Raw genomic sequence first — 16,417 nt, forward strand, 5'->3', positions numbered from 1 at the left:
CGCCGCAGACTTCGTGCCAGGCCTCACCGACCGAAATCGATACCTCTCCTCAGTGCGGCACTATGTGAAGAATGGGCTGCCATTCCCCAAGAAACCTTCCAGCACCTGACTGAACGTATGCCTGCGAGAGTGGAAGCTGTTATCAAGGCTAAGGGTGGGCCAACACCATACTGATTTCCACCATTACCGATGGAGGGCACCACGCCATTTGCAGCCAGGTGTCCGGATACTTTTGATAACTTAGTGCAGAATATTCGGAGGTGCTCAAGATGGAAGAGTAGGTTGGCCAATCTGATACGTTGGTAGAGGATGCAGGTGTGGGTGCGTAAGTATTTCGAAAAGCCGATGCCTGTGGTGCCTGGTGTTTGAGGATCTGTTGCACATGATAAAGGAGGAAGGAGCGAAAGTCCACGCCACATTGGCATAGTAGAGGGGTAGGCATAGCAGAATACTAGGGCGTATGGATGTCGAGAATTGTCGATGGGTGCTTCCCCATGTTCGGCAGTTTAGTAGTTTCCGTAATTTTAATCTATTGTGAACTTTCTGTTAGTTGATGAGGCTTCGATGTTAGTCGGCGATCGAGTGTCAGTCCGAGGTATTTTAGTGTGTTAGTTAACCGGGTAGGGCAGTCGTAAATGGTGAGATAAAAGTCATGGGGGTGGAAGCTGTGGGTGGGTCAGGCTGTAATTATTGCCTGCCTTTTGGCAGGGTTGTTTTTTAAGATCCACTCGTTGCACCAGAAGGTAAACTGATTGCGATGGAGCTGGAAGGGTCGTTGGGATTTCAGGAGGGCAAAGAAGGCAGTGTGATCGGCATACTGGAGGAGATGAACAGGAGGAGGCGGCTTGGGCATGTCAGCAGAGGACATACAGGGCAGGTGAGAAGCGCACCTGAAGTACGATGGAAGATGCGGGAGTTTGTGTTGTTCAAGGCGACATAAGTCGATCGGTTAGTGAGAAAGGAGGCAATGAGGCGGACGTAATATATGGGAAGTGCACAGGTCTAAATTCGTTTTTCCTTGCCAACAATGTAAACGAAGCCTGTGCAGCGAAGGAAAGCAAAGTCGCTAGGTTTTAACACACAAAGTGAAACCAGTACATCGTATATGCTAGGTAAGTACATCCGATGTCAGTTTGTATTCGTAAACATAAGATTGCGGAGCCTAATTCTCTCACTGACGTAAAGTTCCGAAAATACATCTTTCAGCGAATTAAAAAAAAAAACCTAACAGTGCCAACTATTGGTTCCTTGGTGTACTACTCCGTGACGGTTTACACATTCGAACTATAAAGCTGGGCAGACGATTTTAAATAAAACTTTAAATTACGATATTTCCCGATATGATTTTGATGAAATGAAGTCTATCAAAATGGTTCAAATGGCTCTGAGCACTATGGGACTTAACATCTGTGGTCACCTGTCCCCTACAACTTAGAACTACTTAAACCTAACTAACCTAAGGACATCACACACATCCATGCCCGAGGCAGAATTCGAACCTGCGACCGTAGCGGTCACGCGGTTCCAGACTGAAGCGCCTAGAACCGCACGGCCACACCGGCCGGCGAAATGAAGTCTATCTATTGCCCTAAACTATGCTCAAGTTACCTATGAGAATCCCATGTAAATTCTACTAGAAGTTTCGGACATTACCGTGTTCAAACTGACAAATAGACACACAGGACGGTTTTAGGGAAAAGTTTAATTTACGATATCTTTTTCTCGTGTTCTGTACGTTGTCAAGTTGCCTGTGAAAACCCCATGAAAATTCGCCTAGTAGTTTTCGAAACTAGCGTGTTCAACCAGATTAACACGCAGACACGAAGGTTTTTAGTTTATTATTAGTATAGATGAGAGGCAGTCATTCTTTCCTGTCTCAGTACAAGAACCTAACAGATCAGAAAACACTAATCACGTATCTCAGTACCTTCTGCGGCGCACTTTACAGTGGAATGCAGTGTTTATATGCACGTGTAGTTGTAGGCATTAGCTATTATCCAGCGAGTTCTTCGAAGTGACGCCGCCGTTACGTAATCCAGCTGCATGACATTAGCTTCTGAAGCAATGGGTTGCTCTCCTTGGCCTGAAGCCAGTATGTTGAGTTAAGTAGCTGGATGCGGAAATGCCTGTCCTGCAGCAAACAACAACGGGGGGACTTCTCGGTTCTACATGCACTTGACCTTCACGGCTGCGACTTGGGAGGAGAAGCAAGGTCGTGCCGGACGAGGAGCAGCTGGCTTTTAAAACGGCGCCTCCGCGCCTCCTGAGACAACAGACGACTCACAGTATCCGACGCAGCCACCATGGTGTCGAGAACCGCCGCGCTCGCCGTGCTCATCGTGGCGCTAGTGTTGCTAGCCTGCTGCAACGCAGGTAGGTCTTACGCTACATGTCAATCTCAGTCGGGTCTCGTGGTAAAGCGTACTCCTCGACACCCAAAGGACACGGGATAGAAAAACCTGTCAGTCCACGTAATATTTCGATTTGACTTTAACCTAGCGGTTACCTCTCTGTGACCTGGACGTTCGCCAGTAAAGACTCATTCAGTTTCCACGTTAAACCCCAGTGCGATTACGGGGTATGTTAGGGGCGTCCAGTTCAAAGACACGCCAAGTCATTGAGCCGTGTGGAATTAATATTAAAAATACTATACAGCGTAGCATATACGACACACGGTAATTTCCGAGGGATGGGGGATGTTTCGTACATTAGTCGTACTGTCCTTGTTCATTGTCGCCTTCTTCTTCACTTCATGAAGTGCTCTTATGTCATGTTCTATCTTAACTGAAACCATGCGGTCCTCAGTCGTCCTACATTTCTGCTCCTTTAACTAATCTGTCTTCCCCCGTCTGGTGCTACGTTGTTTCCATTCCACACATCCTTGCTTTGTTTCTTCACAGTGTATATTAAGTTCTTTCTTTGTATTTTTTTTTTTTTTTTTTTGTACTTCAACTCTGAAGATACAGTCTTCAACGTTCCTTAAATATTTTATTATATCCGACTGTATTCTTTTCTTTCCTTTTGTATTTAATACATTAAATTCGCTTTGATATATTGGAATAATGACAGCCACTACTGTGTAATATTTTAACTTTGTAGCCTTCGTTGTCTTGGCATCAACTCTTCTGTGTATTGTTGCCTTGCCGCCAACTCTTCCATGTGTTGAGCCATCATCTGAAATTTATTTAATTTATTAATAGCTGAAAACCTGACACCTGTTCCTTTGATTGTTAATTAGTGCTATTTTGAAGCGCAGTGGAAATTTTACTTTGAGGGCCATTTCTTCAACATTTTTAAACAAAGGCTCCTAAATACTTGATTAGTTATTTAACCAGACCTGATCATTGCCGTCAGAGCTTCTCTTATGTTACACCAGGGTTTCATACATGCAGTACCTTACATTATAGTTCCCTAAGGAAATCACTATGAGAACTAGTATTAAAGTGATCTGAAACGATCTGAAGTGGCAGTATGAGTTAATTATGCCTACTATGAATTAATAGAGTTGATACATGCATTACTTATACTACTGCAGCTGAGGCCACTAATAGTGACAATAATAATAATAATAATAATAACTTGTAAGAACCCTGCTGGATCGTGCGATGCATTTAGTCTTTTTTCCATCTTACATATGGCTCCCATTCTCTCTGTGGGCTATTTTTCTTTTTTCAGTCCAGTTGGTTCTCTTTCTTTTGGAACATCATTCTCTGCGTGTACTACCAAACAATTCTTCCTCTGACTGAACAGATTCCACTGCTTCGATCTGAGATTTCCCAGGTCCTCGTCCAACATATATCATAATCTTGTGTGTAAATCTCTTTATTGGTAGTCTTTGAACACGTCTATGAATTTTAAATATTCGTTTGCTGGCAGGCACCCTTCAGTTTCTTTGCGGGATTCCAGTCGCATCAGCAAGGGGTAGACCTCACAATCCTTTTCCCACAACACGATGTTGTGCGGATCGCCTTTGCTGTAGGAATTAAAGCTTCGTTTGCGTAGAGATGCTCATGTTTGATAACCGTGCTGTAGAGTCTAGCCTTTCTATGTGTAGAGATGCACTTCTTGTTACACACACACTGATCAGCCAGACATATGACGACCGACCTTTTATCGGTATAAACCCGTCCAGGCGGCGCCGGACGTTGTGACCGAGTGGTTCTAGGCACTTCAGCCTGGAATCGCACGACCACTACGGTCGCAGTTTCGAATCCTGCCTCGGGCTTGGATGTGTGTGATATCCTTAGGTTAGGTAGGTTTAAGTAGTTCTAAGTCTAGGGGACTGATTACCTCAGATGTTAAGTCCCATAGTGCTCAGAGCCATCTGAACCATTATTGAGAATTCTCGATCGCGGAACGCGGATTCTCAGTCTCCGAAATGCGTCATTTTTGGTTATTGACAAACCCATCCAAATGAAAGTGGGCTTCGTCGCTAAACCAAACCATACCTGCTCATACCAATTCCCATCATGCCCTGCGGCCGGCCATCTTGCCTCGGCCATGGATGTGTGTGATGTCCTTAGGTTAGTTAGGTTTAAGTAGTTCTAAGTTCTAGGGGACTGATGACCTCAGATGTTAAGTCCCATAGTGCTCAGAGCCATTTGAACCATTTTTACATGAACCCATCTTGTTGAAATCAGCGACATTTTGGATAATAGGGATGAAATCTTCTTCCAAAATCTTCATGTACCGTTTGGTAATCACCGCGTCATCAAGGGATATCTTACCGATTACTCAGTGACTGGACATTGCACACCACACAGTCACCCGTCGAAGCTAAAGAGATTTCTCGCATACCAAATCCCATCGTGCCCTGCGGCCAGCCGTGTAGTTCCAACGTCGTAAAGCAAACCGTTCAGAAGTCGTGACTTTATTTCATATACTTCAATAATAGTCACCCTGCAAATGCTCGAGCAACGCCTGGCTTACCCACTACTGCTGTATAAATCTGTGTTGCAGTTCGTCGACGGTTGTTCTCCAAATCTGCTGTTGACAGATAATGGTTCCCAAGCAAAGTAATTGTAATAAATTTATCGTGCCTGAAACGCGTCTCGCCACATGTATGTTTTCCATAACTGTCGTTCTCGTAGACGCTGCAGCTCCTGAAACGAAAGTTCGCGTGAGGCGCGCTGAGAAAACGTGCACGCCAAACACGACGTTCAAGAAGGACTGCAACACGTGCTCCTGCAACAAGTATGGGACAGCCGCTGTGTGCACTCTGAAAGGCTGTCTGTCGCGCTCTACCAGGGGTGAGTCACCTGCCTTCCTCCTCACTCACAGCTAGACTGCCAGCCAGTTACAACTCAACGTCAGTCGCCACATAGATTTCTTGGGCGTCTTGTAACTATGCATTGCTGAGGTCGATATTGCAGAACTTATTTGACCACTCTGGCTCTGAGCACTATGGGACTCAACTGCTGTGGTTATCAGTCCCCTAGAACTTAAAACTACTTAAACCTAACTAACCTAAGGACAGCACACACATCCATGCCCGAGGCAGGATTCGAACCTGCGACCGTAGCAGTCGCACGGTTCCGGACTGCGCGCCTAGGACCACTCTGGACCGATCCATTTGTTTCATGTGTTTTTCCCAGTTAAGTTTACAATTTTCTGTCCTATCCTCTAAATTAAAATTACCTGACTGTTGCGAATACGTACAAGAAGAGAACAGAATCTTTTTTAAATATTATACTGCAGAAAAATACTGAAGATTAGATGGCTATATCGCGTAACTGTATGGAGAGGCCGTATCAAATAAAAATGCGTATCACAACTTGACCAGAAGAAGGGATAGTTTGATAGATCACTTCCTGAGACTTCGACAAGTAGTTAATTTGGTGACTGGGGATAGTGTATAAGATAAGAGTTATAAACGGAGGACAAGGCTTGAATATATTCAGTTCGTTCAAAAGGATCTGGTTTGCAGTAGTTATGTATAGATGAATAGATTTACGGAGGACAAACTACTGAAAAGAGTTATGAAACCAGTCTTCAGACTGAAAACCAGAACAATTGCTGTTGCCTAGCATGTATTTGACAGGTATGATCTCACATGCAATATCTTATGGTTCACTTTAAACTTAAAATCTTAACTGCTTTGCTTTTCCTTGTCTGTTCCTTCGTTACTTCCGTCAAGTCACTTCTATACATAACAACAGTTCCTGCTTATACTAATCTTAACGCAGTTTCCTTTTTCCTCGAGAGTTCACACATAACTGTGAAAACTTGGCTAACACCTTTTGCGTTTAGTCTTCTACGTTTTTGACTGAGACGGTACATTACTTTTGAGAAATGTCTTGGAAAAGCTAATTCTTTGTAGGTTTTGTAGCTTTTGATTAGTAGCGATGTTGATTCCATTCTTCTAACGCATGTTACTTGCAAACTAGTAGGTAGTCTTTCAGATAAAAACTGAGCTGTGATTATAGGCCCGTTTATATCGCCGTTAGCAAAATATTCTTTTCTTGTGTTATTTCAAAACGTTCATTACATCAATCAAGTTTGGTTTATTTGTTTTGTCGCAATGTATCAACTTGTTGCCCTCACTACTTAGCACCGCAAAAGCATCAAAGCAGTGAACAAGATATTAGTCATCCTTATCTACAATAGTACTCAATTCTCTTGTTATAGTTCAAACATATTGCACCCCAACCCCCTTTTGCCCCATGGCCACCTGTGACAAGTTGCAAATGTCTTCCACTGGCGCGTGTAAGATACAAGTTCAGAAAAACATTGGTTTAAATGGTGAAACCATATCTGATAGAGTAGAGTGGATAATAGAACATGTTTTATGCTCAAGAATTATGGCTTTTTGGAGAAGAGAACGAAAATCTCCACTATAAAAATCAATGTTCGTTTCCCAAACAGAGATCCTGCGAAATTTAGTTCACTTTGTTTCTCAAAGAGATCCAAATTCCTGTACACAACGGAGTTCACTTTGATGCCGTGTTCCTCGACTTCAGAAAGGCCTTCGACACCGTCCACCGCTGCCGTATAGTGGGGAAAAGTATGAGCTTACCGAGTATCGGACCAGATTTGCGACCGAACGCAAGGCTTTCTTGCAGACAGAACTCCACACGTCGCTCTTAGCGGAAAAAAAATCGCCATGTGTGACGGTAGTTTCGGTCGCACCCCAAGGAAGTACGACAGGACCTTTATTGTTTAATTTGTACGTATATGATTTATCAGAAAGCGTAGTAAGCTGTTTAACATTGCTCGCAGATGATGAGGTTGTGTGTAAGAAAGTAGCAACGCCAGATGATAGTATCGATTTGCAGATAAATACAGGGCTATTACAAATGATTGAAGCGATTTTATAAATTCACTGTAGCTCCATTCATTGACATATGGTCACGACACACTACAGATACGTAGAAAAACTCATGAAGTTTTGTTCGGCTGAAGCCGCACTTCAGGTTTATGCCGCCAGAGCGCTCGAGAGCGCAGTGAGGCAAAATGGCAACAGGAGCCGAGAAAGCGTATGTCGTGCTTGAAATGCACTCACATCCGTCAGTCATAACAGTGCAACGACACTTCAGGACAAAGCTCAACAAAGATCCACCAACTGCCAACTCCATTCGGCTATGGTATGCGCAGTTTAAACCTTCTGGATGCCTCTGTAAGGGGAAATCAACGGGTCGGCCTGCAGTGAGCGAAGGAACGGTTGAACGCGTGCGGGCAAGTTTCACGCGTAGCCCGCGGAAGTCGACGAATAAAGCAAGCAGGGAGCTAAACGTACCACAGACGACGGTTTGGAAAATCTTACGGAAAAGGCTAAGTCAGAAGCCTCACCGTTTACAATTGCTACAAACCCAGACACCCGATGACAAAGTCAAACGCTTTGAATTTTCGGCGCGGTTGAAACAGCTCATGGAAGAGGATGCGTTCAGTGCGAAACTTGTTTTCAGTGATGAAGCAACATTTTTTCTTAATGGTGAAGTGAACAGACACAATGTGCGAATCTGGGCGGTAGAGAATCCTCACGCATTCGTGCAGCAAATTCGCAATTCACCAAAAGTTAACGTGTTTTGTGCAATCTCACGGTTTAAAGTTTACAGCCCCTTTTTCTTCTGCGAAAAAAACGTTTCAGGACACGTGTATCTGGACATGCTGGAAAATTGGCTCATGCCACAACTGGAGACCGATAGCGCCGACTTCATCTTTCAACAGGGTGGTGCTCCACCGCACTTCCATCATGATGTTCGGCATTTCTTAAACAGGAGATTGGAAAACCGATGGATCGGTCGTGGTGGAGATCATGATCAGCAATTCATGTCATGGCCTCCACGCTCTCCCAACTTAACCCCATGCGATTTCTTTCGGTGGGGTTATGTGAAAGATTCAGTGTTTAAACCTCCTCTACCAAGAAACGTGCCAGAACTGCGAGCTCGTATCAACGATACTTTCGAACTCATTGATGGGGACATGCTGCGCCGAGTGTGGGAGGAACTTGATGTCTGCCGAATCACTAAAGGGGCACATATCGAACATTTGTGAATGCCTAAAAAAACTTTTTGAGTTTTTGTATGTGTGTGCAAAGCATTGTGAAAATATCTCAAATAATAAAGTTATTGTAGAGCTGTGAAATCGCTTCAATCATTTGTAATAACCCTGTAGAGATGTATGTACTGCGCTCTCTGGACATGACATAGAGATTTATTATGTCTGATGACTCATGAATGGTGCAGGCACTGGAAGTTGACCCTGAACCCAAATAAATATGGGACGTAACATCTGACGTCATCAGTCGCCTAGCCTTTGAACTACTTAAACCTAACTAACCTAAGGAGATCAGACACATCCATGCCCGAGGCCGCAAATAAAAGTAACATATTGAACGTACGTACGAGAAGAGGCCCACTACTGTGTAACTACACTAATGCTGAGAAATTGTTCGAAACAGTATCTACAGTAAAATACCTAGGAGCAACTATCTACAGTGACCTTAGGGGAATGGCCACATAAAATAAATTGTGGAAAAACACACATGCCACACTAAGACTCACAGGATGAATCTCAATGAAATGTAACTCATCCACGAAAGAAGATGCTTACAAGGTGCTTCTTCGGTATATTCTCGAATACTGTTCACCAATCTGGGATCCTTACCAGGTAGGACTGAGAGAAGATGTACACGAGATCCAACGAATAGCAGTGCCTTTCGTAACGGGTTCCTTTGGTCGACGCGAGAGCGCTACAGATATGCTCAACAAACTCCTATGGCAAACTCTACGAAGAAGGCGTTGTGCATCACGGAGAGGTTTACTGTTGAAATTTCGAGACGGTACTTTCCGGAATAGTCGGACAAGATATTAATTCCTCCCGAGTACATTTCGCAATACAACCACAACGAGAAAATTCGAGAAATTAGAGGTAAGGCAGAAACGCTTGCGGACTATCATTCTTCCCACACTCCATTCGCGAGTGGGACAGGGAATGGGAGATCAGTTATTGGTAACAGAAGTAACCTCCACCACATACCACCAGGTGGCTTCTGAAGACTCATGTAGATGTAGGTCGTTTTGGAAACATCGAATGCCGATATTTTGTCTTAAACATCGGTGTTAAACGAGTTTTCAGAGACTTCAGTATCTGCAACTATCCGCAAACCCCGTAGCCACCGATTCTTTAAGCAATCAGCTCCTATGTATACAACAGTTCCACACATCTGATTACTCACAAATAGTTAATGTGTGAAATACTTTATTTATGACGTTATGCTTGTAAGCTTTTTTAAATCTGTTGGAAGTTGCCGAGTGCTCTCATTATTAAACACAGTATGAGTTTGGACTGAGAGGGCGACGGCCTTGCCGCAGTGGACACACCGGTTCCCGTGAGATCACCGAAGTTAAGCGCTGTCGGGCGTGGTCGGCACTTGGATGGGTGACCATCCGGGCCGCCATGCGCTGTTGCCATTTTTGGGGGTGCACTCAGCCTCGTGATGCCATTTGAGGAGCTACTCGACCGAATAGTAGTGGCTTCGGTCAAGAATACCATCATAATGACCGAGAGAGCGGTGTGCTGACCCCACGCCCCTCCTATCCGAATCCTCCATTGAGGATGACACGGCGGTCGGATGGTCCCGGTAGGCCACTCGTGCCCTGAATACGGAGTGCTTTATGAGTATAGACTGAATAAAAGCTACTTTCACGCATCTCAATGTCAATGACGCCATATCTGCTGAACTACGACCCGTCCAGTGGTATAAATTTGTGGTACATTCAGCGCCATCTGTGGATACTGTCTGCAAAGCGTGTTGTGGACAGATTTCGAACTGTAAAGAAATAATAAACTAAAAAGTCGTAGCTCATACCGATGTTTTCCTACCTTCATCGTTCTCTGGCGGCGTATCACCGAGAAAAAGTTCCGAAAACGTTTCAAAATTATGTGTACAGTTTGTTCAAAGTCGCCAAGTGATTTCATTCTCAAATGCTGGTAATTTGTGTGCCGTGAGTTATACTACCTCACGACATAAACACAGTTCCCACGCCGAGGCGACAAAAGCCATGGGTCGCAATGTGCACATTTACAGATGGCGGTGATATTGCGTATACAGGGTATAAAAGAATATTGCTCTGGCGGCGTCGTCGACTGTTATCAGGTGATTCATGTGCAAATGTTTCCGATGTGATTATGGCCATACGATGGGAAGTAACGGGTTTTGAACGGGGAGTGATAGTTGGAAGTAGACGCATGGGACATTCCATTTCGGAAATCGTTAGGCAGTTCAATACTGAGAGATCCACAGCGTCAAGAGTGTACAGAGAATACTAGATTTCAGGTATTGCCTCTCACCACGGACAACGCCGTGGCCGACGGCCTTCACTTGACGAGCGAGAGCAGTGCTAGCAGACAAGCAGCACTGCGTGAAATAACCGCAAAAGTCAATATGGTAGATAATCGAACGTATCCAGTAGGACAGTGCGGCTATGACAAGAAGACGACCAACGCGAATGGCTTTGCCAACAGTATATCGCCTGCGGCGTCTCTCTTGAACTCGTGCCCACCTCGGTTGGACCCCAGACGACTGGGAAACTGTTGTCTGGTCAACCCAGTCCTCATTTCAGTTGGTAATAACTGATGGACCCAAGTTGTTCACAAGGCACAGTGCACGCTGGTGGTGGCTGCACAATGGTGTGGGTTGTGTTTGCATGGAACTCACTGGGTATTCTGGTCCAACTGACACGATCATTGGCTGGAAATGATTACGTTCGGCTACTTGTTTCCAAACAATGGTGGAACTTTTACGGATGACAATGCGCAACGTTACCGGGCCACAATTGTTGGCGATTGGTTTGAAGAACATTCTGAACAATTCGACCGGATGATTTGGCCACCGATATTGCCCGACATTAATCCCAACGAGAATGTATAGTACATAATCGAAGGGTCAGTTCATGCACAAAATCCCGAATCGTCAACACTTTGGCAATTATCGACGGCTATAGGGGCAGCATGGGTTAATATTTCGGAAGGAGATATATTTCAACAAATTGTTTAGACCATGCCACGTGGAGCTGCTACACTACGCCAGGCAAAAGAAGGTCCGACACGATATTAGGAAATAGCCAAAGACTTTTGTCACATCGGGGTATATCTAATAGTTCTCTTACTGTATTTTACCTTTATCATACAGATTATACCCCTTAATGATTAGAGTATGACTCTCTCTTCTCAGCGATCACAGGCCCCGTTGACCACGCGCTGCACCAACGATCTGCTTCCACCGCTTTCTACCTCTCGCTGTCTCTCTCCACCCTGCGAAAATTCCTAATGCTGCGATGTCCTTCTTTATGTCAACTTTCCACATTGTACGAGGTCGGCCCAATGGTCTTCTTGCCTGGAGAGTTCCTTCAAATGCTTTCTTGATGATTCTGTTGTTTTCTATTCTAGCCTCATGTCCAGCCCATTGTAGTCTCCTACTTTTTGATTCATGGATGATAGTGGGTTGCTTCATTAACTGATAAATTTCATTGTTCTTTCTCCATACGATATTCTCCAACACATGTCCCCAGATTTTTCTCATTACTTTTCTTTCGAAAACATTCAGTTTCTCTCTTTCATTCTTTGTAAACGTCCAGCTTTCTGAACCATCCAGTACTATGTGGCAAATGAAAATGTTGTACATCTCTATGGTGACTGACAAAGCTTTACTTTTGACTGGGTTGCCTAGTGAATACGGACATCTTGACCCAGATGGTATTCTTTGTTTATATGCAATGTTGCGATATTTTTACTGGTGAAACGTGATCCAAGATATTTAGACTGAAGTACATTTCTGAATTTAGAATGTTGGTCAATTTCAAAGTAAGGGTTTGGGTTTATGACTCCACCTATTTCTATATATTCTGTTTCATCTTGGTTAATCAAAAGCCCCATTTGGCTGGCACTGTACCTGAGAGATCTGTACATGTCTTTCAGTTCCTCTTCAGTTTCGCTCAGCAACACTATATCATCTGCATAAGCCAGGAGCTTTACTTCACTGGTTTCGAATCGGAGACCATTGTATAGATATAAATTACTCTCCCGAAGCACTTTCTCTACTGCAAGGTTGAAGAGGTCACATGAAAGAGCGTCTCCTTGTTGCAAGCCTGTTTTAATTGGAAACTTCATTGCTGCCCGGGAGCCATCCATGCACAGTTGTATCATCCTAATGATTTTACTGGGTGTATTAAATTCTCGTAATGTGTTGTAGAGGCTACTCTGTGGATGGTGCCATAGGCTCGCTGGAAGTCAATGAAGAGACAGTGGATGTTTTTGTTAAATTCCCAGTATTTCTCAAAGATCTGTAATACAGTAAACAAATTATCAGTTGTGGAACAGTCTGTTCGATATACAGCCTGGTAATCTTGAACAATGTGTTCTACTTAGGGTTTAAGTTTTTTTCAGGACGATCATTGACAGCATGTAGTATGTTATGTTCAGCAAACTGATACCTCTGTAATCTCCACATTCCATTCTGTTTCTTTTCTTGTGTATGGGACAAATTATTGCAGTTTTCCAATCTTCAGGCAGTGTTTCAGTTTTCCAGATCATTGTGATAAGGTTATAAATTTCTTTGTGTTGTTTGCTTCCGCCTTCTTTTAATATCTCTGCTGATATCTGGTCCTCGCCAGCTGCCTTGTTGTTTTTCAGCTTTTGAATGGAGTGGATCACTTACTGTTCTGTGATTCTAGATTCGTCATTATTAATACTGTCACTCTCAGACATTGCGCAATTGAAGGTTATGTGCGGATCAGTGCAATTTAACATTTCTGAGAAATACTCTTTCCATCTATCTAGGATATCTTCCAGCTGCGTTAGCATATTTTGATTTTTATATTTTATGAGTAGGTTTTCACTTTGATAACCTCTCTTACTTGTCTTTGTATTCTGAAACAACTTCTTTGAGTTTCCATTCCTGCTTTCCACTTCTATAGACTCTAGGACTCCAGTTAGATATTTTCTTTTCTCTGTTCTTAGAACTTGCTGATTCTCTTCTAAACGCCTTGAAGGTCTCTCTCCTGTCCTCACTCTCCTTATTATGCAACCACAGCATCCTGGTTTCTTTCCTCTTTCCCACTGCTCTCTGACACTTTTCGTTGAACCATTTCTCTTTCTTCTTTTTCCTTCCCAGGGTTTTTTCTGCTGCATCTATTACTACAGTCTTTATTCTTTCCCGTGCCTTCTCGACACTATTTTCCTCCTCAGCTTCTTACAATGCTGTAAATCGGTTATTTATTTCATCGCATAGGTTTCTTTAACAGACAGTTCCTTCAGTCGCTCGATGCGTTGTGGCTTTTGGTTTTTGATTCCAAATCATCTAGATTTCCGTCTTTCCCAGCACTATGAAATGATCTGAGCCAATTTCAGCTCCTCTGTACGTTCTGACATCTCTTACAAATGTAGTGCAACGTTGATCTGTCATAACATGGTCACTCTGATTTACAGTTTTGCCATCTGGAGAGCACCATGTACTTCTGTGTATTTCTTTGTGAGGGAACATCGTCGAGCAAATTCTCATATTCTTTGACAGTGCAAAATTGATCATTTTTCATCCATTTTCGTTTGTGGTCGAGTGTTTGCTATGTTTTCCTACTGTGGGGATGAACATATCCTCTTTACCTATTTTTCCACTGAAGTCCCCTACGACAGTTCTCACATTTCTTGTTGGAATACTTTCGACTACTCTCTCTAATTCTTCATAGTACTCATCTTTCAAATCCTCAGTTGATTCTTCAGTCCGTGCATTGACATGTATGAATGTTATGTGGTACCACTGCTGTTTGATTGTTATGTAAGACAGTCTTTTGTTAATGGGATGGAATTCCTAAACCCGATTAACAACTATGGAACGTCCCCTATTGAACAATTACAAATGACTGTGCTTAACCTAACACACAATATTTTTAGCGCAAAGCAATCTGACTTTCAAAAAATCCCTACGAAAGAATGGGCCCTGACTAACAGTAAACTATACCTTTCACAAATCACTTACCTCACAAAAATCTTCGCTACTCAAGCTACTGCAATACAGCGAGCGCCACTACTGCCAGCTAATTAAAAGATTCAAACTACTGAAGGCACTAACTACTGATAGGGATAGTTAGCAAATGAAAGATATTAATAGAGAACAAACAATGTATTTACCTTGATATCATCATATATAAATATAGCAGTTCATGACAAATTTCAAAACTCCGCCATCTCTCTCCCCACATTCACCACTGCTGGCGGCTCACCTCCAACTGCGCAACGCTACGCACTGTTCACAGCCAGCTGCCCAACACTACAATGGCGAGTATTACAACAATGCAAAGCAGCCACGGACTGCACACAGCACAGCCAGTGATTTTCATACAGAGGTGGCGTTACCAATAAAAAAACCTAAACAGCCTACTTACACAATCCTTTTCTTAACAGCAAAACCAGTACCAAATTCATGATGTTTTTCATCTCCCCCATAAAATTCTCTAGAATCCGCCTGGCTGGAAATATGGCATCTATAGCTGATCTTCCTGGTCGAAATCCTTGTTGTTCTTCTCTTAATTGTGATTCTATCTTATTCCTGATTTTCTGTAAAATTCCTCTGTAATTCTCACAAGGCGCCTTGTTATCTATCTTAAAGACAGGTACAGTAATTGTCCTTGTTCAATAATCACGAATATTTGTGTATATCCACACAATCCTCATTACTGTATACGGCTACTTTTCATACGGCGACAAATTTCAAAGAGTATGATATGGAACCCTCAGGAAATGAGCAAGTAAGGAAACCTCCTGCTGGCTAAGTAGTATCTGTGAAGACGCTCCTGTACTGGCCTCCAGTTGACGTCGCTCCTACTGACCCTCGCTGTTCTCTTGGTTCCAGCCGTGGCGTGTACTCCGGGGACGACGTACAAGGAGCAGTGCAACGTCTGCCGCTGTGGCCCAGACGGCAGGTCCGGTGCCTGCACCAGGAAGGCCTGTCCTCCGGGAAGCTACTGAGTGGCGGCCGCGCACGCGGGGGAAACCGCTAATCGACGGGGCTCTCTTACCTGAAGCTAGAACTATACAGCAAGATGAACCACGCAGTGTGTGATGCGATCGTCTGGTAGGACTATAACATCACATACGACGCATCCAGGTGCTAACGAGACGAAGTGACAAGCTGATAAAAGATAGATGTATCTTTATTTTATTCTACCAACGTAATACGAAGAGCATGCGACTGTTGAATGTTGTTTCTCTGTGTTATTTATTGAAATAAGAAATCTCAACAAACATATAAAACAGTAAAAATTATGAAAAATTAAATTACAGTTCTTTTTAATTTGGAAATAATTATTTTTTATGAAAATCTAGGAAATCCTACAATTCCTTGCAACTGCTAAATATGTCCAGGGATCAGACATACGTCCTAATCTCCGCCTACCCCCTCTCTCTATCCTTCTCCTCCTGCCCCCTCCTTTCGTCCCTCCCTTCCTCCTATTCCTCCTCCTCCTCCTCCTCCTGTACTACTACTACTACATGTCCTCCTCCTCCTCTTCCCCACTCTGTCCATCACTTCCCACCCCCCTCCCATTCCCTGTACTTCTCTTCTCCCACACTATATCCATCTCCTCCCTCATCTCCCTATCATTATCCTCCTTCCACTTCTCTGTATCCATTTCCTCCCCCCTTCTTTGTCCAACTTCTCCTATCCTCCCTCTCTTTGACCTTATTTATTGTTACTGCAAACGGAATCTTGACTGCAAATAGAATTCAAAATGAATGCATAAATCGGTACTAGAAAGACAATTCCAGCTGCTGGAGGTATGAGGATAACAGCTTTAATGACAATATTTCGCATGATCTTAATCTACGAGCAGGTAGGATTATAAAGTTAGCCAATAACTCAACTTTCCTGTTTTCTGCTAAAAGGGACTGCGAAAAGGAAAACAAGAACTTAGATTTTAAAAGC

General features: G+C 43.4%; 1 protein-coding gene and 1 pseudogene across 2 annotated transcripts; both read left to right on the forward strand.

Moving 5' to 3' along the window:
• The first annotated feature begins 2,123 nt into the window (after positions 1 to 2,123).
• Positions 2,124 to 15,787, forward strand: LOC124711910 (serine protease inhibitor I/II-like). Of its 2 annotated transcripts, XM_047242164.1 has the most exons (3): positions 2,161 to 2,373; positions 5,091 to 5,249; positions 15,347 to 15,787. In XM_047242164.1, exons 1-3 carry the CDS (start codon positions 2,304 to 2,306, stop codon positions 15,460 to 15,462), a joined length of 345 nt encoding a protein of 114 aa, XP_047098120.1. In that variant the 5' UTR covers positions 2,161 to 2,303; the 3' UTR covers positions 15,463 to 15,787. The 2 variants fall into 2 exon arrangements, 1 of the variants encoding a protein (XP_047098120.1); XR_007005541.1 differs by lacking the exon at positions 5,091 to 5,249 and having other exon boundaries at positions 2,124 to 2,373.
• LOC124712570 lies at positions 9,794 to 9,911 on the forward strand (annotated as a pseudogene).
• Positions 15,788 to 16,417: the final 630 nt, after the last annotated feature.

The sequence above is a fragment of the Schistocerca piceifrons genome, chromosome 8 (genome assembly GCF_021461385.2).
Source record: "Schistocerca piceifrons isolate TAMUIC-IGC-003096 chromosome 8, iqSchPice1.1, whole genome shotgun sequence".
NCBI classification, from domain to species: domain Eukaryota; kingdom Metazoa; phylum Arthropoda; class Insecta; order Orthoptera; family Acrididae; genus Schistocerca; species Schistocerca piceifrons.

What these genes read in the sequence shown, in the direction of transcription:
- LOC124711910 (XM_047242164.1), top strand. Translation starts at nt 2,304, where the DNA reads ATGGTGTCGAGAACCGCCGCGCTCGCCGTGCTCATCGTGGCGCTAGTG. An exon ending in GCTAGCCTGCTGCAACGCAG is followed by an intron (nt 2,374 to 5,090) that starts GTAGGTCTTACG and finishes TCGTTCTCGTAG; the next exon opens with ACGCTGCAGCTCCTGAAACG. An exon ending in TCTGTCGCGCTCTACCAGGG is followed by an intron (nt 5,250 to 15,346) that starts GTGAGTCACCTG and finishes TCTTGGTTCCAG; the next exon opens with CCGTGGCGTGTACTCCGGGG.